Source organism: Leuciscus leuciscus (assembly GCF_965113295.1).
Source record: "Leuciscus leuciscus genome assembly, chromosome: 17".
NCBI classification, from domain to species: Eukaryota; Metazoa; Chordata; class Actinopteri; order Cypriniformes; family Leuciscidae; genus Leuciscus; species Leuciscus leuciscus.
Genome location: NC_138741.1, coordinates 23,321,256 through 23,346,046, shown reverse-complemented (window position 1 = coordinate 23,346,046; position 24,791 = coordinate 23,321,256). Strand labels below are relative to the sequence as shown.

The 24,791-nt window shown below is 37.0% G+C and overlaps 1 protein-coding gene and 1 long non-coding RNA gene across 3 annotated transcripts in view; one reads left to right on the top strand and one right to left on the bottom strand.

The window, feature by feature from the left end:
• Positions 1 to 5,816: 5,816 nt before the first annotated feature.
• On the bottom strand, positions 5,817 to 15,867 carry LOC309479904. Its single transcript, XR_014199471.1, has 3 exons — positions 15,790 to 15,867; positions 6,997 to 7,031; positions 5,817 to 6,715 (listed from the first exon to the last, which is right to left on the bottom strand). It is a non-coding gene; the product is annotated as an uncharacterized lncRNA (long non-coding RNA).
• Positions 15,868 to 16,198: 331 nt separating this feature from the next.
• Positions 16,199 to 24,791, top strand: part of kif13ba (kinesin family member 13Ba) — a 47,131-nt gene continuing 38,538 nt past the window's right edge. For both annotated transcript variants that reach the window (XM_082144078.1, XM_082144077.1), the window contains exons 1-2: positions 16,199 to 17,376; positions 20,860 to 20,944. In XM_082144078.1, the coding sequence (XP_082000204.1) occupies positions 17,307 to 17,376; positions 20,860 to 20,944 (155 nt within the window). In that variant the 5' untranslated portion in view covers positions 16,199 to 17,306. The remainder of the gene's footprint in view (positions 17,377 to 20,859; positions 20,945 to 24,791) is intronic.

Sequence of the window (24,791 nt, the reverse complement as noted above, 5' to 3'; positions counted from 1 at the left end):
AGTAAAATTCACTGTTGTCATTATTATTATTTACCAAACTTACTGTAGCAGTTTAAATAAATGGGAATGGCACAATTATTAAGAATTTCTGGTATATTATGTTTATTCGGCATTAAAAAGACAAAACTTGCTGTTGACTGTACATTCTCTTATAAGCCAAATATCAAATTACACCATAACCTCTCCATTGCCTCATTCAATATCGCCAGAATAAGAAAAGTACCCAGAAGGCCTACATCACCCACAATCTAATTTGAGTCATTTTGCGTATGGTAAAGGCCCAGATGAGGTTCTTTGTCATAGGCAATGACTCCTCCCCATAAACATGCTCAATTCATTTGACTCCTGCATAATGTGAAACTATATTCTGCCACAGGACTCATTAGAAAAGGACCATAAAAACAGCGATACACCTGCACCACTGAGAGCTCCATGTGTACAGCATCTCTTTTGAAATTCACTAATGCAGCGGGTGTTTTAATGCATCAAACACAAACCTCAGAATTTAATTGCTAATCAGTAATGGAAAACTGAAAGATGATGTGATCACATTAAAGTAAAAGTATAGAACTGAAACTGTAAAATTTATAATCCATAAAAGATGTCTGGGCCATATTACATAAAAATAAAATAAAATAAAAATATATATATATATAAAAATATTTGCAATGACAATTTTATAATTATTTTCAATTATTTTCAACATTTATCAACATTGAACTAAATTGAGCTGGATAATGACTCTATTGCCTTTCTGTTGAGCTGCTTATAGCTGTATTGAACTCATTTCATAATTGATGAATGTTGAAACAGTTATTGAACTGTAACTGAATTGAAACATAATTGAACTAAATTGATCTGAACAATGACACTACTCTGTAGAGCTGCTTTACCGCTAAAATTGAACTCTCGGAGTGTTTGGCATGGTAACATGAAATGTTTTTAATAGACAATATTAAAACTCTTAGATAAAGGTGGAGTGGTTGTAGCTGTGTTTCTTGATTGTTAATAATAGAATATTCATGTCTTATTATCTAGTTATCTAGTTTTAATTTCTCCTTACACTCAAGATAGAATCATCTCAGATCGGTCTCAGCGTGTTCGAGTACAAAACATGATCAACTGATCTATGTACATCTACTGATGTTCCTCAGGGATCTATTTTGGGTCCATTGTATTTTGGGTCCATTGTTTTTTGGTTTATGTATAAATTATCTTCATTCTGTATGTTCTGGCATTAATATACAAATGTATGTGGATGATACTGTAATTTATTTACATGGTAGTAGTTTGAAACAAGTTGCTAATGAACTTACAAATTCAATGGTTAATGTATCGGCATGGTTAAAAGGAAAATTGTTTGCAACTAAATGTCTAAAACAGTATGTTTTTTCCCCAGTCAAACAGTATCGGTAAAGAGCCAGATGTTTTTGTGCCAGGGATGAGGCTGCAGGTAGTTTCTCAATATAAATGAGAACCTTGGAATATTGACTGATTCTAAACTTACATTTAAAGCTCAGGTTAAAAAGCAGGTTAAGCTTAATCTTTACAATTTTAGGATCACTAGAGATTATATGTTGTTAGAGGCAGCTAAGATGTTTATGCATTCTATGGTTATTTCTGCCATTATTTATTGTTTAACAACCTGGTCTCTGGCGAGTTCAGTGACTCTAAAACCATTAGAGTCTTTATACAAACTTCCACTTAGGACCCTATTTTAACGATCTAGCGCATGGTCTAAAGGGCATGGTGCAAGTGCTCTTAGACCGTGTCTGAATACACTTTTGCTAGTTTAACGACGGGAAAAATGGTCGGCTCGCGTGGTCTAAAAGGGTTGTCCCTATTCTCTTAATGAGTAATGGGTGTGTTTTGGGCGTAATGTGCAATAAACCAATAAGAGTGTCTTTTCCCATTCCCCTTAAAAGCCAGTTGCACTTGCACCATGGCGGGTTGCTATTTACATGACGGAATTTGAAAGCAGAAAGACTGAACGCTTCTCCAGAGAGGAAACAGATCTGCTCGTGCACGAGGTTAAAGCGCGCAAGCAGACCATCTACGGGACAAGCCGGATTCTACCATATCTTTATGTACACAATATTAATCTTTTACATTGTATCCTTTTATTTTTAATATTTGGCTAGTTTGTGTGCTGCTGCTACCCTGTGTGTGTAATAAGCTGAGTGTATGCGCGTTGTGCATAGGTGCATATTACTAATGTGCCCTTTAAAAAAAATTAAAAAAAATACTGCGCTATTGAATTTAGACCAGGTTTTTGTTGGCCATTGGCACACAAATGGGCGCAAATGCATTTGCTATTTAAACAACGTGGCGCAGGACGTGAAAAAGATAACTGCGTCGGGCGATAAAAAATCACGGGTGGCGCAGCCACACGGCAAAATCAACACATCACACACGAACCAATTTGACTCCCGAGCATTCCCAGGTCAGACGGGAAATCTCGCAAAATCCCTCGAGATCAAACGGGACTTCAGAGTAAACAATCATGGCGGACGAAGAGGATGCAGTGGCGATAGTTTGTAGTTTGTTTTTAACCGAAAAAAAAACCTTTATCAAAAGAAAAGGCGATGATCTCCGACGTCCACCGGACTTTCTGGTGCGCCATGCCGCCGGCTGTTTTGATTTTGTTTCCTGGTGCTTCCTCGCCGCCTCGTCACCTCGCTTTCTGATTGGCTACACACCACAGTCCACAGGCTGCGTGCTCGTTTGTCCCCGGGCGACACCACACACGAGAAGAAATCGGGCCAAATAAATCCAACATGTTGGATATCCCCGATTTGAGATCGGAGCGGTCCCGACGTCCTTCCGAGCAGACGAGAGCAGTCTTAACACACCACACATGGCAGGAATATCTGATCAGATTATTTTACGATAATCGGAGCATCCTTAAGATTGTCGGAAGGGGTGAATCGGGGCTAAAATCGGCCTAATTATCCTGCCGTGTGAACCAGGCTTAAGACAGATGAATCTTAGCCAGTCTGATTTCTCTGTTAAAGCTGTACGAGAATGGAACGCTATTCTAACAACTATAAGAGAACTAGATACATATGAATCAGGTGAAGAAATGGTTCATTTAGAACTCAGCTTTGTCAACATACTCTATACCTCCTGGCTGTTCTGCTATTGTTTTGTATTTGTTTCTATTTTCATTTATTTGTTTTTATCAGTAGATGGTTTTATGGATTGTGTTATGTATTTGATTAAATTCTACTAGCATGTATTTTAACCATGTATTTCTTTCTGGGTAACTTGTAACATTATGTCCAGGGACTACAGATGAAAAATAGCCTTTGGCTAATTCTGGCGCAATTTCCCTGTTAAAAAACCAAATGACAATACTGATATATTTGGTCTTGGCGGAATAGATCTGCTACGCTGCTGCTGGTGTTGGTTAATGCTGCTACTGCAAGCAAGTAAGACATGCTGCTGCTGTGCAATATAGCATACATGAATTACCCGTAGCAGATCTATACAGGTGGAGCTGGGGAAGGTGGAGGGTTTCTGAAAGCACTCTGCACTGCTAAGGCAAATGCTTACCAATTATTTGAAGGCTTAGCAGCGAGCTTATTGGCTACTGATACAGCAGAAACCAATCAGCTGTGCCCTATAGAGAACAATGTGATTTCAAGCAGATTGAGTTAGGGACCTACAACTTTGTTTCTTAATTGTGAATGTATTAATGTGAAGCTGCTTTGACACAATCTGTATTGTATAAAGCACTATATGATGATGATGATCTATCTATCTATCTATCTATCTATCTATCTATCTATCTATCTATCTATCTATCTATCTATCTATCTATCTATCTATCTATCTATCTATCTATCTATCTATCTATCTATCTATCTATCATACTTGCATACAGGTTTGTATCTATCACCTCCTTAACATTTAAGCCTCTTTTGTTTTAGGCTATAATTTGACCACACAAAATGAAGCGGAAAAAAACTTTAGAGAAGAGAAAGAGAGAAGACAAAGATGAGAAATGAAACCAAACGTCGTGCTGAGTGAGAGAAGATGGTTGCTCACCTCCGATTTCCCGGAAACCCATTTCCAATCTACTAATCCTGCTCTCGCACAGTATGAGTCATCTAACACACGGAGCCGCGCAGCTCTGTCTGCATTCTCTACAGGGCAAGAAGGGCAGGAGACTGCATTTAATTCTTCTTGGAAAAATTGCTGATGTACTGTATATTTCCACCTTTTTACTTCTGGCTTAACCTTCTCAGGTTTATGATTCATACATTTCAGGTCTGTTTTGTGCACTCCAAAAATATTTGATAAATTGTGTACATTTATGTCGCTAGTGCAAAAAATCACACTTACAGACAATTATTAAAGTGTCAAAAGTAATTATACCCCAATTTGAGAGCATTTGCTCTCAGCATCAGATGTTCTGCTTTAGATCTTGTCCTCTCTAATGTTGTCGACAGGATCATTCATAAGACAGCACTTCTCTAAGCCTGGGGAACAGTTAATTGATTACCCATGCCACCTACCCCCTTTGAACCCTCTCTGTAAAGATAAGTGTCGTCCCTGAAATCGAACCCTCTGCCTGCCACACTTCCGTCTGATTAGCTGCCGGAACAATTATCTTAATCGTGTCATCTTAACGAACCCCCACGATAAGCCGCCTTGGGGCCAGTAATCCAGAAGACCTTCGCCTACATGGAATACTGTCCCTTATCGCCCTTCATAATAAAGATGAATTAAGTCGAGGAAAAGACAACATAAAGTTCCCATTGCGGGTGTTTACACTTGTTTGTTATTGACAGTTGATTGTTTATCTAATTCATAATCAAGCTAATAAGTTAAATCATCATCATGACCGAGCAACATTTCATGTGTGGAAAAACAAACTATAATTTTACATTTTACTAATTTGATGTTTGGATGTGTATAAATGTAGCCACCATGATGCTAGAGTTTTGTGATTGGTTGCTATTCTGTTGCTTCTGTATGTGGTTGCCAAGCTGTTCTGAATGGTTGTTAGGACATTGCTATGCGGTTACTAGAGTGTTGTAGGTGGTTGCTAGGTCAAAATAGCCCATTCTGCTTATGTTATGTTGCTCAAAATGTGATACTGGTTCTCTGTTAAATATAGTCTTCCCCCTCAAAACATGTAGGCTTTAGTTCATCGCGTGTCATCAAATGCAAAATGATTGAGCTAGTCATAATGCGTCACGTATATTTCTATTTCTATTAGACTTTTGTACATGTCCCACATGGAAATAACCTATATAAACATATAGGTTTTAGGTTTTAAATATATGTGACATATAAAATTGGCCGTTTTCCTATATTATATGTACATATATGCACCTATATGTTCACCTATATATTAGTAAAATTATTCAAATCCATAGCTACTACACTGTAAAAAAAAAAAAAAAAAATCCCATATACAAACGGTAAATCTCTGGCAGCAAAGTTTCCAGACGGATTCCGTTAAATTACGGCAAATAACCATTTCACAAAATTACAGGCAAAAACCGTAAAAATACAGAATTGACTTTACAGTCAAAATTAATTAAATTACAGTACATTACTGTTGATAATGGCTTATTAAACCGCTTTAAAAAACATTTAACTTTCAGGTTAAACTGTAAATTTGGGGTTTTATAAAGTTATTTTATAACAATGCTGTCTATCTACAGTAATTATCTTTTAATATATAGTTTTTCTGTGTATAATAACTATGAAGTTATGTATAAAAATGCATTAAGTACATAAATTCAAATACAAAGTTTGTATATTTACAGTTTTAATTTTTGCATTTCAAATTTCACAACTTTGACCAATCTCTAATTAAGTACTTAATAATAGCAAATGTACAGTCAATTTCTGTTAAATTAACTAAACGTATAAGTACAGAATACCTGCACATTTAGTATTACTCATTAAACAAACACTGAACATCAAGATACGTGAATGATAGGAAATACAATCTTAGTATATAATTTAGAACATGTAAAAATATCCACATTAAAAGGCAATTGCTGTATGCCTTTATACTCTAATATAACTTATTTTACACATTTACAATTACATTTTATCCAAAGTGACTTAAAAATTAAGAGAACAATAGAAGCAACAAGTGCAGTGACAAGTCCCAGTTAGTGTAGCACAGTACACATAGCAATTTTTTTTTAATTAAAACAAAGATTTAGTATTATTGGGTCAAGTGTTCATGAAAAGATGGATCTTTAGCGGTTTCTTGAAAATGTGTTGAGTTGGGCAGGTCATTCCACCAGCAGGGAACAGTCCAGGGAAAGGTCAGTAAAAGTGATTTTGTGTCTCTTTGGGATGATGGCACCAAAAGGCGCCGTTCACTTGCAGAACACAAGCTTCTGGAGACACATAGATCTGAAGCAGTGAGTTTAGGTCTTGCTGCAGCATCTGGATCAGTTGCAGAGGTTTGACTGATGCTGGAAGAGCTGCCAGGAGAGCATTACAATAGTCCAGTCTGGATAGAACAAGAGCTTAGACAAGGAGTTGTGTGACTCCGATAGGAAGGGCCGGATCTTTCTGGTGTTGTATAAGGCAAATCAGCAGGATTGCATGGTTTGGCTGAAAGTGAAACCATAAGCAGTTTTGTCTTGGCAAGGTTGAGTTGAAGGTGAAGGTCATTCCTCCAGCAAGAAATTTCCATCAGGTAGGCTGAGATGCGAGCAGCAACCATCAGATCCTCTGGCTGGAATGAAAGGTAGAGATATGTGTCATTAAGTGATAGGAAAACCCATGTTTCTAAATGACAGAGCCATGTTACAAAAAAAAAAAAAATTAGATGGGTGGGGGTGGAATCAAACACAATCGTGGTCTTACTGTAGCAAACCCAAACCTTGTGCAGCTCCAGTGGCCTCACAAGAATCAAATGAATATTCACATGGGAAAGTATAAAACAAATTACATTTACAATCATATGGAATCAGAAGACTCGGCCATTACAATATTTTAAATTACTTCTTCCCATACCTTGTTTGCCATGATCATTCTGCTTTCCACTTGACCTGAAATCACAATATATATATATATGTTTTTTTTTACAACTCAGTATATTACATTTACACATGTCAGAATATGTTCCACTGGGACAATGCAAAACCTCAACTTACTTTATAAGCCTAATATATGCACATATATGCATTCTATAGCTACGTGTTGACAAGCAGATGCAGCCAGAATATGCAATTTATCATGTGGTGTTCATATTCTAGTCTCATGTGCTTTCCTGTATCATCAGCAAGTACAGTATTTACTGAATTCGTTTTCTTAACGGTCTTGATAGCCACGTTAACCCTTACGAAAATGAACTATGGTTTAACAAAAAAACAAACAAAAAAACAACCTTGGTAACGTTAGGCCTATTTGTAGTATAACTGTGGTTATTAAAAATGGTAATAAAAATCCGCCAAAAACGTGGTTACTATTTTTTAAGAGAAGAGTTTTCAGCTTCCAGTCAGTGTTTCAAAATGTCCCGCCATTTAAGAGATTGATTTACTGACAGATACTATCGCGTATTAACAAATATTTTATACACAATTAAACAGACTTTGATATGTATAACAAGTCTACGAAAGCTTGTTTTAGGTCTTTTGAGGTGTGGGATATCTTTCTTAAAACAGATGGAAAATTTCAGTGTTTTGCCTCCAGCTCTCGCCAGTTAACTGAACATCATTTAACATGCTAACGTTAGCTTGAAAACTGTAACGTAAACTTAACACAAATGTAATATAAAATGTAGACACATGTAGACTCTTACCTCAGCCGGTGATCGGTTGGCATGATGTCCGCTGTGACGAACCAGGCTCACTGAAAAGGGCGTTATTTCCGAAGAATCCAAACCAATGATCTATACAGAATGACATTATATAGATCAGTGATCCAAACGGACTGACTGACAACAGGGCTCCTGCTCACGGCTGCTCACGACGAACACAATTGTTTTGAACCACTGTTAATCTCACAATCCACTTCACGAGAGTAGACTGAAATTCAAATCTCCCGCTTGCCCTTGATACAGATCCAAACTCGACTGATTATGGAGCTAGAATTGTGTCTTTATTACATGCGATAAAATAAATGATCTGAGGGGCTTCGGGGAAATATATATATATAAAGCACTTAAATGCTCAAAATATGTTATCAGTATTTATTTCAGTATTTTAACTTCCACGTTTCCTTTGGCGGATACAGAACGTCATTAATAGGTGGGCCTGGTGAATATACAGAGGGGCAATATCAATATCAGATATATGTACAATAACATTACAATGTCCAGCAATCGATTCAAATAGTAGGCTACATGGGGTTTAAGTTGTCGTTTAATGAGATGTAGCCTACTATATGTTGTCAGTGCCAAGAAATTTCGTGTGACTAACTAACGTATATTTTTTTGGTCCAGTGGTAGAACTTTTGCCAAGCGTGTCAGAGGTTCTGGGTTCAAGTCCGCACTTGTATATATTTTTTTCTCGTATAGTTTTTTTCACTCATCAAAACCGATTATGTTCATCAGTGGCTGTATTTCAAGCAAGGACACGTTTGTGTGCATTATGTTTTGTTATTTCACCAGAACGAATAGAGAGTATCCGCAACGGATTGAAGCGCGCGTCCGAGTGAAGACAGTGCGGCGTGTGCACGAGCCACACGAGAAAACACTGTATCGCGCCACTGATCGCAGCGGCAACGAGCACTTTGATCACTTGATTTAAAAAAACACATTTCAGCCTTAGATCGTCTCTTATTTAAAAAATAAAAAACCTTACGGCGAAATGACAATATCCTCCACACACTCGTTTGTAAGGCGGCCTCCTGTATTTTTGCTAGTCGATTTTATTTCATCCAGTGACATGATGGGTTTTAACCAGTCTATGGTTTTAACTTCATTCAGGATATTTTGGGTAACTGCACAACTGACAGATGACTTTGAGCGCACCGCCAACGGTGTGTGTGTGTGTGTGTGTCTGTGTGTGTGTAACCATAGCGACAAAACGACCAACTTTCGGACCCTGCACTTAAAGGGATAGTTCACTTTGAAATTTATTTTTAGTATGTTTTAGCTTACCTCAAGGGCATCCAAGATGTAGGTGTCTTTTTTTCCGCAGTAGTTTCAATTCTTGAAACCGTTCTTGTCTGTCAGTCATATAATGCAGGTCTATGGTCACTGTCTCAAAGAGCATGCACAGAATTAAAACAATTCCCCGTCGTCCAATAATTGATGGCCTAAGACACGAAACGAGCGGTTTGTGCGAGAAAACGAACAGTATTTATATAGTTTTTACCTCTTATACACAGCCATGTCCAAGTGATCTGATCTGACGTGTATGCAGACTGGTGCATAGATATGTACACTAGATGTCGCCTTAAAGACATTCGTTCCAATGAACTGCCGTAGACAAGGTGACATCTAGTGTGTATATATCTATGCACCAGTCTGCGTACACGTCAGATCAGATCACTTGGACATGGCTGTGTATAAGAGGTAAAAACTATATAAATACTGTTCGTTTTTCGTTTTTCTCACACAAACCGCTCGTTTCGTGTCTTGGGCCATCAATGTGTACTTACGATGGGGAATTGTTTAATTTGGACGACGGGGAATTGTTTTAATTTGGATTCTGTGCATGCTCTTTGAGGTGGTGACCATAGACCTGCATTATATGACTGACAGACAAGAACGGTTTGACCTAAAAATATCAAAATTGAAACTACTGCGGAAAAAAAGACACCTACATCTTGGATGCCCTTGAGGTAAGCTAAAACATACCAAAAATTTATTTCAAAGTGAACTATCCCTTTAAGCCTATAATTTCGTTTTTAAAAATTGAATTATGTATTTAAAAGTTGCAGAATGGATTCATTTGGAGACTCCGAAATCGGCAGAGATAGGCAGGCAATGCAAAACAAAATCTTACATTGGGAAATAGTGGGGGGGGACAAAACTTAGATTTTGAAGCTCCTACGCGTATGGGTAAGATGATGACACACACAACTCGATGGGCAGCTGGCTGAGCAAGATCAGCATCACTGAAGATTAAACATAAAAAAATAGCACTCATATTCATGAATGAATGTGTATTATATTGTGTATTATGCTAAACTAAGGCAGAGTTCATCTATGCCGATGAACCGAACAATGTAATGATTCAGTAAGACTCCCAAGACAAGAGGATGCTCACCCGACTGGCCAATAGGAACGTGGCCCCGCCCATGACACAATTTTCACAGCAAAAGCAAAATCCTGACACGAGAGCAAGAAATTGCATCGAGAGCAAAGGAAAGCGTTTTGAGAGAAACACTTTTTTTTAGAGAAAATGTTTTCACACTGATAGCAAAAAATATATATTTGAGAGTTTTTTCAAAGTATTTTGAGAGAGATTTTTTTTCTCAGAAATAATTTTAAAAATGTAAAATTTATATTTTTTATGTTCTATTAGAAAATACTTTCTCTCAAAACTTTTTTTAGTCTCAAATATTATTATTTTTTGCTATTGGTATGAAAACTTTCTCTCAAATATTCTTTTTTCTCTCATGAAATGCTTTTTTGCTATCAGTGCGATAACTTTTTCTCTCAAACTTTTTTTTTTCTCTCAGATCATTTATTTTATCGCATGTAATAAAGACTCCATAACTGATCAGCTAACCGTTGTGGGCGGGACTAAACAGCGGAAGTAATGGTGGCGAATTTGAATCTGCGTCATCGCGCGCGCACGCCCTTTCTTTTACTGTCTATGGCACACGCGCACACACACACACACACACACACACACACACACACACACACACACACACACACACACACACACACACACACACACACACACACACACACACACACACACACACACACACACACACACACACACACACACACACACACACACAAAGCCCTGAATGTGCAGCAAGGAGATTTGGAAAAATATTAATAAAATATACATGAAATTATGGGAGAATAAGACAATGCAAGACAAGATTAAAAGACTATAGCCTAAGCAATAAAAAAGAATTCAATACAGGCCTACTGTAGCCTAGGGTAGGCTACTGTATGTACAAATATTATTATTTAACCTTACAGTAAAAAAAACAAACACATGCTTCATATTGAATAGATGCAGATTTCTGCAGTTATACCTTCTTTTCTTTGTTTTCTAATTTCACAGAAAAAATCTGTAAAATATTACTTTGTAAAGACAAGTTCCTTTTTAAAAAACGTAAAATTGATGTAAAACCAAAATACAAGCAATTACCTGTACATTTAATAGTGGACCTTTAAACGACAGCAAATATCTGTAAAATAACAGGCATTCACTGTATAATGACAAAACGGTAAAATTCTGTAAAAAAAATACAGACCATTACCTGTAAAATTACACTTTTTTTTACAGTGTAGGCAACATAAATAAAAGCCCAAAATGTAGAAATTTACATTATTTATTTACTTAACAACAATCAAATAGTACAAGAACAAAAATAAGACAAAAAACTGAACAGAACATTTTTTTTTTATCTTTTTGATCTTCTCTTGTATGTACATATAGGGCTTATATGTGGATATAAAGAAGCAATACAGGAGCCTATATATGTATGCACCTCAATTTTGCCTATATGTGGCATATATACGCATATATGCACATATATCCTCATAGGTTCTTTCCATGTGGGCGTGTCCTGAATTGCTCAAGTGAATTGTGCTGATGAATCGTGAATTTCACTAATGAAGGGGAATGTAAAGCATTAGATCAACCAATGATCAACCAGTTCTCTAAAATAGCTCAGACATGCATGTCACGAATCTTTTCAACTAGAAAGAATATAGACAGAGCACAATACAGTTACAATTCCTTATAATGGAAGAACAAGGAAACAAACAGCCGGGAAGAAGAAGAGGAGTAAGGATGTGGTAGAAGGGTTGGGAGGCGAAACAGAGGAAGAGGTAGATAAGGCAAATGACGTAGACACGTATCTGATGTAATAAGGATCACTATTGTGGACCATGTCCTCAATCATGACCTTACAATGGCTGAGGCGGGTCGAAAGATGCAGCTGAATGCTGGGAAATCATTCATGTCATCAAACGTTTGTAGAACATCGAAGCCATGGTCCACAATAGTGCCCTTATTTAGTCAGAAACTTGTCTACAATCTTGACCTCTTCTTGTTTTGTGTACCGTACCCTTCCACCACACATCCTTACTCTTCTTCTTCTTCTTCCCAGCTGTTGACCATGTTTGTTTCCTTGTTGTTCTTCCATTGTCAGAATTTGTAACACTGTTGTGCTCTGTCTATTTATGCTTGCCAAATGAAGCTTCATAAGATCCACCTCTGAGCTCTTTTTGGGAACTGGTTGATTATTGGTTGATCTAGCCCTTTACATTTCCTTCATATCGCTAGTGAAATTCAAAATTCACCTCTGCAACTCATCAATTCAGGACACATTTACCAAAAAAGTATAATAGAGATGTATAGAAAATATGCTTGACAGTTTATGACAACTAGTTCAACCATTTTGCATTGACTGACTTATGCGATGAACTAATGCCTAGATGTTTTGCGGGGTAAGACTATATATTTTGATCAACATACCATAAGCAATTGATAATGTAGGAAACAGCAGACACTTGTACATAATACATTGCATAGATGTAGCAAAGCATTTGCAATTTGTTAAAAAATTAGAAATTGCTTTTATGATGTACACATGTGACTAGATGATGTGGAGGATGAAAAAGTAGTTTTGAAAATTCTGAGAAATGCACCAAAGCAACTGAGAAAAAATTATTTATATTATATATGAAGACCTCCGATGCAAAAGCCTCTAAAAGCCACCTCTGTCAAAAATGAGATAATACTATTGAGTGAATGCTCTCCGTCTCCGCACATAGTATACGTTCATCAAATACTTTTACTTCAAACTCACTAAATCCCAGCCTCAGCCCATTCAGAAATGCCGGTACTTAAACCTATACATAGAAGCCTGATAAAAATGTTAATATTAAACAAAAACTTTAGACGGACTTGGAGGCATTTTACATTTGAAGTCTTCATACGCTATATGCAGTAGTCTTGTCTTTTTCTTTTATATATCACAATTACATTGTACTGTAATTTGTTGACAGGCCAACAGTAAAAGTGTCACTGTCAATCCTGTCCAGTCTCTTGCAATCAATATCCCACATACAGTAATGTGACAATTTGTTCTGTTAAAATTGATGTATGCCATACAGATGTCATCAAAATCGTAGCCATAGTTCACATCTGAAAATCCACTGTTATATTGACTACGTGGCTAAACATTTTGACTAGCTTGTTTGTGAACAATGACACAAGGACTTGTCATTCTGATGGCACTTATGTGTTCATTGACATAAATACTTACTTTTGAGAGATGAACTAATGATTTTGAGAAAGTTACAGTCTTTTGCTGGTAGTGCATTGTGTGGTGCTGTTTGTGCGATTTGTTTCGAGAAATACACTTACTGGTTTGTAAATGTTAAGGATTATTCGAGACATACCAAATTGACTGAGAAAAAACATAATCGTGTATACACTGTAAGATTTCCTCACACATTTTATTGTCCGTGAATCTTTTATGTTTTTTAACACACATTTGACCTTACGAATAGGGGTTTGCCTAACCTTATTCAATAAACAAATATTTACCCACAGTGTCCCATATGCATAATATTTACCCATGCAATGGAAAGGAGCTCATTAATATTGGTCTGAAGTGGATGTAAAATATTTACCCATAGTGTCCCGTGTGCATAATATTTACCCATATGCAATGGAAAGGAGCTCATTAATATTGGTCTGAAGTGGATGTGGTTTGCTGATCTTATCTAATAGTATCTTCAGGTCTGATAGGAGGCGAAAGCACAACAGTGGGGTGTAGACTGCCCGCGTGGTGGGATTCAAAGCAGATGCCCTTTCCCCTGGAAGGCCCCTCCTCTTGTAGCCACGCAGATCACAGGAGATCCCTCTCAGGCCCCGTCAGACCCCTCACGCTCTAACATTTACACTAAATTACCAAGCTTCAAAGTGCACTGTATGTACCCAGACTGCAATGATTAAGTCATAGATCCTGAAAAAACCCCACGAGGATTCAATTTCGCTGCGGAATTTTGCTTACATTGTGATTAATGCATGTGATTTGTTCAGTAAGCTGATCTAAATCTAATTTAGACTTTAATAGGGTCTTTGCCAATAATTGCACAATTGCGGCAACTCTAAATAAATGATACAATCAGTGAACGTCAAATTGTATTAGCATTTCAGCTGTATTAATTGTGTTGGGGTTTTCTCCATATTGTGACTGTGTTCTTGAGCAGACATGTTTTCACTGCAACATTGATGAATGAATATGTGCGCACAACCTTTTTCTTTTACTTAAAGGACAGTCAAATTAAACTTTCTCAACCTTTATGGGTGGACCATGACATTTCAGTTGCAGACAACGTACTCATGTACTGTAAGTGCAGTCTGAGTGATTGTACAAGAACAGTGACTCAGCTTCAAGCAAACTTAGTGACAAATCTAGACCAAACTTTTTGACAATGTAATTATTTGCTCACTTTTCAAAACTTATGCAAACAACTTTTAAGTGAATGGTTATTCAATAATAGTGATTTAAAATGTACGGCTAATGTACCACATTAGATAGTTAACCCAAAATGTTTTAATTATCTCATTTACTCACCCTAAAGTTGTTCCAAACCTGTATGAATTTCTTTCTTCTGCTGTACAATAAAAGAAAATATTTTGATGAATATGGGTAACCAAACAGTTGTGGGGCACCATTGACTTTACATGGTATTTTCCCCCCCATATGTGGAAGTCAATGGTGCCCCACAACTGTTTGGTTACCCATATTCATCAAAATATCTTCTTTTGTGTTCAGCAAAACAAAGGCATTTATACAGGTTTGTAACAACTTGAGGGTGAGTAAATGATGACAGAATTTTTCATTCTTGTGTGAACTATCTCTTTAATATCCTTTGGTCTCACGAAAGTGAATTTGGGTGGTTTTATTTGAGAATTGAGCATCCTCTAGTGGGATATAACAGTATTACATGCAGTCAACTGTGTGACAAATCATTATCTCAAATAAATATGACTTTAAATCTACATTATAGAAAAGCCTCTTCTGTTGGTATCCGACATACAAATAAAACAAATATTTTAATAACCAGTTACCAGTCATTTCAAACGACTGTGATCGGTCCATCTCGGCGCTGAGAAAAAATAACACACCACGTGACATAACCGTCTTCGTGTAGCTACACCTGAATAATGACGCTGACAAAATTAGTTGTAAATATATATATAAAGCAAATAAATATATTAAAAAATATATATAAATATTTAAAATATTCTATGTGCTCTTTCTATTTGTATGGGATCCGTGGTTCAATGTGCTTATGGCCAGCAGGTGTCGCACAACATGAACAAATAGAACTAGACCTAATATTATGATTAGGAACCGTTAAACGGGTTTCAAGAAAATGTAACGTTAAGTAAGTTGCTGCAGTTATTTGTGCTACCAGACCAGTATAAGTACAAAATATGTTGGCCGTATTTACCCTCCTCAAAATAAGTAATATCGAAGAATCTCTATTTCCAAAGCTATTCTGCTGTTCTGAGTTTATGTGAGCATTCGGAATATCCAACTTTATATGGATAAGAATATATTTAAAAGTGTCTGTAAACGACGAAAAAGATGGAGGGAAAGATTTTTAAATGGGAAAACTAACGTTACCGAAATATATCTGACCTCATCTCAATGGCACGAACTTCCAAACATAATCAGCTCTTCCTCATCGGAGGTTGAAAGCCTGTTCCAGGAGATCAGCTGATCGCAAATGGATGTAATGGCAGATTTTTTAGGTGCCTCAACAAAAATCTACATTTAATGAAAAAGGCTTATAGTACGACTACTACTTCATATTAATGATGATAATTATAAAAAACACAACAATAATTATAATTGTTATAGGACTGTTGAATTTTTTTAATTAATTTTATAAGTATTATTATTGGTGGATGTATGAATATATATATATATATATATATATATATATATATATATATATATATATATATATATATATATATATGTTTTGTTGTTATTTTAGGGACTTTTACTTTAAAAGATGAACTTCCGCTGGGCGTCATAGATCACCGTTAACATCACTGGCTTCATGCTGCTCTCAGCCATGAAATAAAGCGGCTCCTTGTTATTACGCCCGTGACATCCACGCTGGAGTCTTTAAATCAGTTCAGTCTTCATTTTCTCGGGTTTGCTAATTCTATAAAATACGCGTGTCTTGTCTCCGTGATATTGGATATTAACCCTGAAGATTTACCGAGCTGGATGGGAATGTAGAGCAACACCATTGTTTTAATGAAGTTGGATCCAGCTTGAAAAGAAACCAAAATTCAACAAAACCGCATCAGATACTTCGGGATCTCCTACCATTTAATCAACAATTTACGATCAGATTTCGGAAATAACTGCCAGATTAGGATTTTTTCTATCGTTGACATTTACATTCAGTCTTTTTCTGTCTTAAACTGGTTTGTTTGCCATTATGTAAAAGTGCTGCATTGACAAATCAGCATTTGACAGCCTAACATTAGTCTTATAGTCCTGTGTAGGCCTAGTGCAAATATTATCTTATTTGTTTTATACTATTGGATAGACATTGTAACGTTACATATCTGCATGTAGTGCAGTTTACCCAGTTTAAACCACCATTTAAATAGTTCAGAGATATATTATTTATTTGCTTATGTCTGTTTTTTAAAATGCAATGGTTTTTCTAAACGTCCATATTAAAGCAAAATGTGGTAGTTAGACTGTCACAGCCAGGCATGAATTATTTAAACCCTGCTTACTTATTAGTTGCTTGGTTTCCTGCTGGACAAAAGTCTTGACATTTGCAGTTTGACCCAGTGTGTATGTGACAGGAATCCAGGAGGGAGTTGGCTTTGCTCTCGACTCTGTTTTTGATCCAACTAAAGCTCCAGCTGTCAAGACATTCCACTAAACTTTTCTCTTACATTATTAAAACGACAATGTTTTTACTGTGCCGTTCAAAACGCAGAAAAGCAACCCATTAAGGACGATGCTGACCATTTTTGGACACGACAAGCTTCAGATATCACGAATTATCCGGGACTCCGGTGACAGGCAAATCTAGATGAGTTTTATTTTATGAACTCAAGGCTGTCTGGAAGCTTTTCGGTCGTTTTATAACACGTCTTCTCGTGGATATATCGACGTACAACATGGGTGACTCTAATTTGAACAACGCCAATGTGAAGGTGGCGGTTCGGGTCCGGCCCATGAACCGGAGAGGTGAGTTGAGTTTCAGCTCTGTCACTTGATATATCACAATACACACACACACACAAGCTGACTTTCAAATCCTAGTGTAGTGCTTTCCTAGACTGTCGAATCGTTCCTGTGGTGCCTCCAAAATGCTGTCTAGTTAGTCAGCTCAATAGGTTTTGTGACACGACCTTTTAATCCTGTGGTCAGTAATGGGTTTTCACAAAGTTCTAAGAAAGTATATCTGATAAGGCAATGCTTTATAGGTAAAGGTATTCTTTATACTATATGGCTCAGTACTTATGTTTTTGTGTTGGGTCACATCACATGACCTTATTGAGTTCATTGGAAATGTGATGGAAATCTATCTATCTATCTATCTATCTATCTATCTATCTATCTATCTATCTATCTATCTATCTATCTATCTATCTATCTATCTATCCTCACATTTTCTAAACTTTCTTTATATTTAGGTCAGATGACATGTAATGTACATTAACATTCAACATCAGGAAATTAGTGTTTTTTTTTTTTTTGCCATTTTAATCAAATTCTTTCTTTAATTGTTTATTTTAAATGGGAATGAAGTTTAATGTCGACTACCCGTTTCCAGGTTTTCTGTGACAGTGGGAAGTCTGTAAATATGATAAAACTTTGTCTCTCTCTCCATCCATCTTTTTATCTGAGGACATCCCATTAGTGTCATACATGCTTTCTTTTTTTTCTTTTCACTTTTTCTTCATTAAGATTATTTGCATGATTACTTTCATGCATGTCTCTCACATGAACGGCTGACATTAAAGCCGTGGGAGAACATGTGTCTTGGTAAATCCATCGAAGCGTGAAATATTTGCTACATTGTAGTGATGTAGTCACGTGTCCCACTGGAGCGTAACATTCAGTCACAAGACTCGAGCACTGATCATGGGCTCCCGGACAGCCTGTGTGAGCTTTCCGACTCATAAATATCCTTTTGATTCCCAGTCAATTCCCAGTCTTCGTTTGTAATGTTGGAACTGTTAAAGGTCCCTCATTACTGTAATATTCCAAATTCAAAGATTTTTCAGACTTTGTTTCTGTCCTGTGTCATATGACATTTAGACCTTGTATTTGAAAGACTAAATGACACTTAACTTTCTGTTTTACTTGCACTCTCTCTTTCTTTCTCTCTCTATTTTGGACAAAGGCAGGAAGGGAGTTTGAATGGACTATTTGCCAACGTTGCATAACCGAGCAGGTTCCCATGGCCAAATGAGTTTGGGTCCTTCTACGAAAATGTTCATATTCAGTCCTAAGACTATGTAAAGAGAACTTCACAAAACCTTTTAGGTGGATAAAGGGATGTGGAGGTTTAACTAGTTAATGTTTTACCCTTTCCCCACATTAGTTGAGTCCACCTCACCTTACTACCTTCTTGCATGCAGTTACAGTTTCAGGTTACTAACTGAACCATGCATTGTTAATAGTTTTACTTCCATAAACTGAAGCAAATAATTATGGAAATGTGCTTCGGGGCATTGTCGCTGCCTTTGTTTAATGTAGATGATAAATATTTGCTTGGACTTTGTGTTATTGTGTTCAGGATTTTGTCAATCTTTCCAGTTCGTGCTGTTGCCAACATATTACTCTGGCACCTGAGTGACATAATGCAGGAAATTCAGATTTTTGGAATGGCTACTAGATGTGGTAAATCCAGATGGGGATCCTTATTGGACATTGGCCACCAACGCTGAGAGGAAACCAGTTGTTTCCTGCTCTAACAGGAAGTTGTTACAGCTAGTGTGGCTTCGGAGTGCATCCTTTCCAAGGATTTCTGAGTCAGCTGCAGATGCTTTCCACTTCCCTGTTGTTGTCAGCAGGAGAGTTTGGTTTCAGACATGCTTTAGCCTGCTGTCGTATTGGGTGTGTTGCTATTAGGCCATGCCTTGTGTTTGTCATTAGCCTGTGCATCATAAACGTCCAGCTGACTGAACCACAAAACTTTATTTGGTGTCCATTTATTGGACAGAAAGCCTTTTTACCAACTGCTGCTGAGATAGTGTTTGAGGGAATGCTGTTGCATGTTCTTTCCGCTGTCCCTCTGGCCAAGCTGAGAGTGAGACCTGAGCCAATCCCAGGGGCTCAACATTAAGGGTGACCCGATGGCACATGGCCAGCGTGAGAGAGTTTCTTGCCAGTTCATGGAAGTGTCATTTGAGCTGCACAGGCTATGCTGTGTTTTTACTACATCATTTGGTCATGTTTTATGTGTTTTCTTTTGATCTTTAATGTTTTGATTTCCATCTTCAATATTCATGCTTTTTTTTTGTGTCATTTTATTTATTATTATTATTCATTATTTATTTACATATGTAAATATTGTATATTTATTTAAATAATTGTTTGCCAACTATTCAGCTTAGTCAATATTTTCATAAATTAAATCAAATCAAATTATTCCAAATGTTTCAAATGGAATTATGTGATGCAAGTCCATTGACAATATAGTATGCCATATTTTCTGGTCACCTGGTCCGTGTTACAAAATAAACATGGTGGTCATACATTATCCCACTTAATACATGGCTACTTTCTAAACAAACAAATAATTTGACATGAAATATTCATTTTAATTATTTTAGCATGTGAGAACTGTGGAGTCTGAGATATTAAACTATAATGCAAATTCAAAATCAGAATCAGTATTCAAATTAATTGTAATAGTTATTTTTTGACTAGATAATCATATTAATTTTTTTGGGTCTGTACCTGCCATCATACTTTATCTGATTTCAGTATACAGTATCCCTCCTGGGATCAATAACCTTATTTACTATCTTATGGTTTACTGTAAATTATACTCCAGAAATATATCATTTGACTTCATAGTAGTTGCTGTTTGATTTTATATATATTGCTGATGAAAATGGGTCATTGTTGACGAGTTTATTGCACTTTCACAGTGACGTAAATCCAGATTTGGAACTGTTTGATTCAAGCTGGAAAAAAAACATTGATAAAATGCTATTAATAAGATTCCTCTATGGCATCTAGCATGTGTAGAATCATAGCTTCTGTTTCACAGATGTTTGCTAATGTAGTTAACAGCCTGTCAAGGGAGATTATAATTTGATTGTCCTGAAATGGCTTTTAATATCTGAGGGCATAAGTCTGTAAAACTTGTATGCCCTGAACTCTTTCTGTAGCTGTGAGAATAGTGATGGGTGATATCAAGAAAACTCAGTATCAGAATGCTGGTCTCAAGCTGTGAATCCCCTGCTATTGATTTCAACTCTTTGTTCTGCATAATCAGGATGGCTGGGAACTCAATAGGTCATAAGATTGTCTTATTAGACTCATCTAAGGGCAGAGATAGGACAAATGTGTTTAGAGCGACAGTGGCTTTGGATCCTTTTTAATATTCCAACAACCTGAATCTTTTGAGATGATAAAGCACAACAGGTACTTAAATATTTGTTTGTTTCATAGTTGTGGTCTGGAAACTTACTGTGTTTTTTATCCCAACAGAAAAGGATCTGAACACAAAATGTGTTGTGGAAATGGAGGGGAATCAAACATTTCTGTACCCGGCAAACCTGGGAAAAGATTCCAGGTAAGTTGAATTTGAAAGTCTGACATACACTACTACAGTTATATAGCCTATTCCACACTCAAGCGCACACATAAAGCTTGCCGCAAAGCACCGGCAAAAGTAATGATTTTGAATGTGTCGGGAAAAACAGCAAAGAGATATTTGTTATTTATTAATTAACTAGTGTTTTCTGAATCAGTGTCAGCTGCAAAGATGAAGTTGACAACGCTGACTTGCTATCTCCGCAGTGTAGTGGACACGCCTTTAGAGAGAAATGCACCTTTCGTATGGATTACATTATCAGAGAGTATTTGTTTTCTATTCTTATGTCTGTGAGGCAAGGAGCATGCGGTGAGTTTTGGTTCATTTTTGTGACACGCTCCCTTTTACAAAAGCACAACGTTTTGTTGTTTTTGTGAGTGTACACAAATAATAGTAGACCCTTTACAGTTTCTTTTCTGTAGGACCAAAAATGAATGGGTAAATGACAGTGCCTCCATGTCATACAGTGAGCGCGCTAATACTTTAGCTTCCATACTCCGCACAAACACTTGGATATGCACCTAATAATAGGGAACACTTTTAAAGTTAAGGCGAGTGGCCATGTAAAGTGGCTACTACTTGCATGTTTTAAATGATAAGCCATATTTGAGGTCGATGAATGATAGGTGAACGTTTGGATTTCCTGCCCGACATTACAACAAGGACCAGCTGTTAACGGTCTGCCACCACGACTGTGGACTCCTCCGCTTCCTGTGGAGTTTTTTTTCTGTGACTGACCAAGTAAAAATTTTACCTAAGCCTCTTTTCGTCGACTAACGTTTATTCAACTATTAGGGGGCAGCCCTAGATGATGATGATGATGATAATAATAATAATAAATGTTTCTTGATCACCACATCAGCGTATTAGAATTATATCTGGAGGATCATGTGACACTGAAGACTGGAGTTTTTCTATTGCGCTAGTTTAAAGGTTCCTAATTTTGTTTTGGAGGTCTCCTACAATAGATTTTCATGCATCCAAGGTCAAAAAACACTTTTGACCTTTATTACCAGATTCAGTCACATCAACTTCTCCTTTCTGTGAGCCTAGTCTGCTCTGATTGGTCCAGTGATCTGTTGTGATTGGTCTACCGCTTACAGTGCGTGTCAGAAATGAAACGCCTATTACCATATCTGAATTTCATCTCCAGAGACTTCCTCAGTGCTTAGTGATGAACAGATGAAAAGTGGAATCACACCACTCAAAACAGTGTCTTCTTGACATGTCAACAACGCAAACCAAACTCTTCCTGTCTCAGTTACAACTACAGTGTTTGAGGGTAGGTCAAAGATGTTGTTTGTGGGCATCATGCAAATTTGTTGTATTGTTACATAGTATGTAACAGGAAGTGAGACTGGAATTACTGAGGACTCGTTTCGGCAGTTCAGAATTGATTCTTTCTTTTAGGACACAATAACTTTATTTGTCGTGCACTTTGATCTTTAAAACTTTGCAGACCTTTTGCATTCATAAACCGCTATATTACATGAGCATAATAGGGGCACTTTAAATGATTACTTTTCTGTAGTACATTATTACTGCTTTTACTGTATTTTTGATCAAAGAAATACAGCCTTGGTGAATCGCACTCAGACTCGGAACGCAGGAAGCTTGCCCAGTGTGAAAACGCCCTAAGATACTTTTCAAACACATTTAGAAATCTTGTTGACTGCAAACTAGTAGATTTTCTGACATTGTAGCTTTGTTCAGAATAGCATACTAACATACTACTATATATAGTATGCAGATTTTCTGTATGAATACAATACCCAATGTCCTACTATATTTGCATATCACTATGGTAACTGTATCCCACAATGCTTTTCGCATGACTTGGCCTTCCAACATCCTTTTCTTGACTCATTTGATCGGATTAAAGGTATAGCAGAGGATGTTTTACTTCCTGGTGGGTAGTCTAAACTATTGGTCCTCCTAATTGTCAATCATTCTAGTGAATCAATCAAACTTTTCAAAAAGTGGAGAGGGCGGGTCTTATCTAAAATTTGGAAAGATCCTCCGCTATACCTTTAAGTTTAACACATTAAACTGAATTGGGATACTCAATTTTGGATTAACCATTTTTAGTCTCCAAGATTATGAAGAATTTAATAATTTGAGAAATGAAACATCCATGTTTTATTTCTCATATGATAAAAATATAGCATATACTGTTTACAAGGTTATGAATGCATAATCTTTCAGTCGTTTAGATTATTTTAATTGGATATTACATATTTTGGACCCTTCATAAGGTGGCTGAGAGCAGGGTCTTTGAGATCAGATCGCATGTATTCTTGTTGGATTACGGTCGGTCGGCTCGTACGATGGGGGCTGAGGGAGAACAGGAATGTGGACGTGCGGTTCTCTTTAACGCAGCCTGCTGTTCGCTCCGTCCTGCCGTGTGTCGGGGCATAACTCTCCTCCATCTGACTTCCTCTCTTTTTCTCTGCCCTCCGTTGTCACGGAAACGCAGAAGGAGGGTTAACCCTAGGTCATCCATAGCTGAGGAGCTCTTGTGTCTGAAAAAAGGGGAAAATACAAGCTAGCTTTAGCATCTGTCAGCCATAAACATTTCCTCTGACTTTTATGGCGGGTACACAAGAGAGCACAATTATTATTTTTTTGCTGCTTTTCTCCTGTCGTGAAGTGCAAACAAAGACAGAGGTTGAACAGGTTTTAAACTTGGAAGTGAATGGTCGAGCCGCCTGCTGCCTTCGAACAACAGACAGTTTAATTGCAGTGCTGAGTTCATGTGTCGTGCCGCGCTGAAACGCCGGGCCTGATAATGGCCCCTGCGATGCAGATGCCTCAAATGGCAAGGTTCACATGACCAAAATAGCTTTACTTATGCAGATTATTGCTGGCATTTCATATTAATTATGATCTGTCAGGCACTACAACACATTCCAGACAATCTTTTGATGATGGCTACACATGGCGTGTTTATATGTCAGTGTATACTCCTCTTTCAATCCTTTGTGTGGTCGTACCGCTCTCAGCATGTCCGATGGCATCATGTACTCAGGATGAATGAATCTAGTGCCTGTCCATTTTGCTTTAATGAAATGACATTTGAAAGGTTTTATGTTTGCAAGCAGCTCCTAGGGGTGTTTTGGATGCAATGAACATGAGCAATGAGCTTTAGAAAAGTATCTTTACCAGAAGCTTTATGCCTGACATATCAATGTATGACTATTTTTATGAGTTATGATAGAAAAAAATCTCTTTCAGGTACTTTAATATAAGAGACCAATAATTGCTTGTCACTCCCTGCTATTTTAGTATTATTAAGAGTATTTTACAGCTCTGCCCTTTTCTGAAATAAGTATGGTAGATTTTTTTTTTTTTATCTCTATTATCACAGAAATTTTCTATTGTTAAGTTAATGAGTTGCTGGCACATCAAGACTATGACCATCCCACCTGAACTGCAGACAGGGCGTGTTTTGGGCTTGCAGGAAAGCAGTGAGACACACACTAGTCAGAATGAGTTCAGGTGTGTTGAGGATAGGGCTGGGCTGTATGGCAAAAAATATGATCACAATATTTGTTCCCATACTGATCAATATTAAGGCCTGTTCACACCAAGGACTATTACGATAAAGATAAAGATATATTTCTAAAAATCTTTCTCAATATTAAAGAATAGCAGAGTTCATACCACAGCTATAACGATATATAGAGAAAATATATCGCTGGGATTACTTTTGTAAAAAAAAATTTGTTACAGCTGTTGAACGATAAAACACTGACAGCCAATCAGAATCCATTCTAATTTAAGAGCTTGCGCATTTAAAATGGCAGACGACATTGCGGAGAGGTTA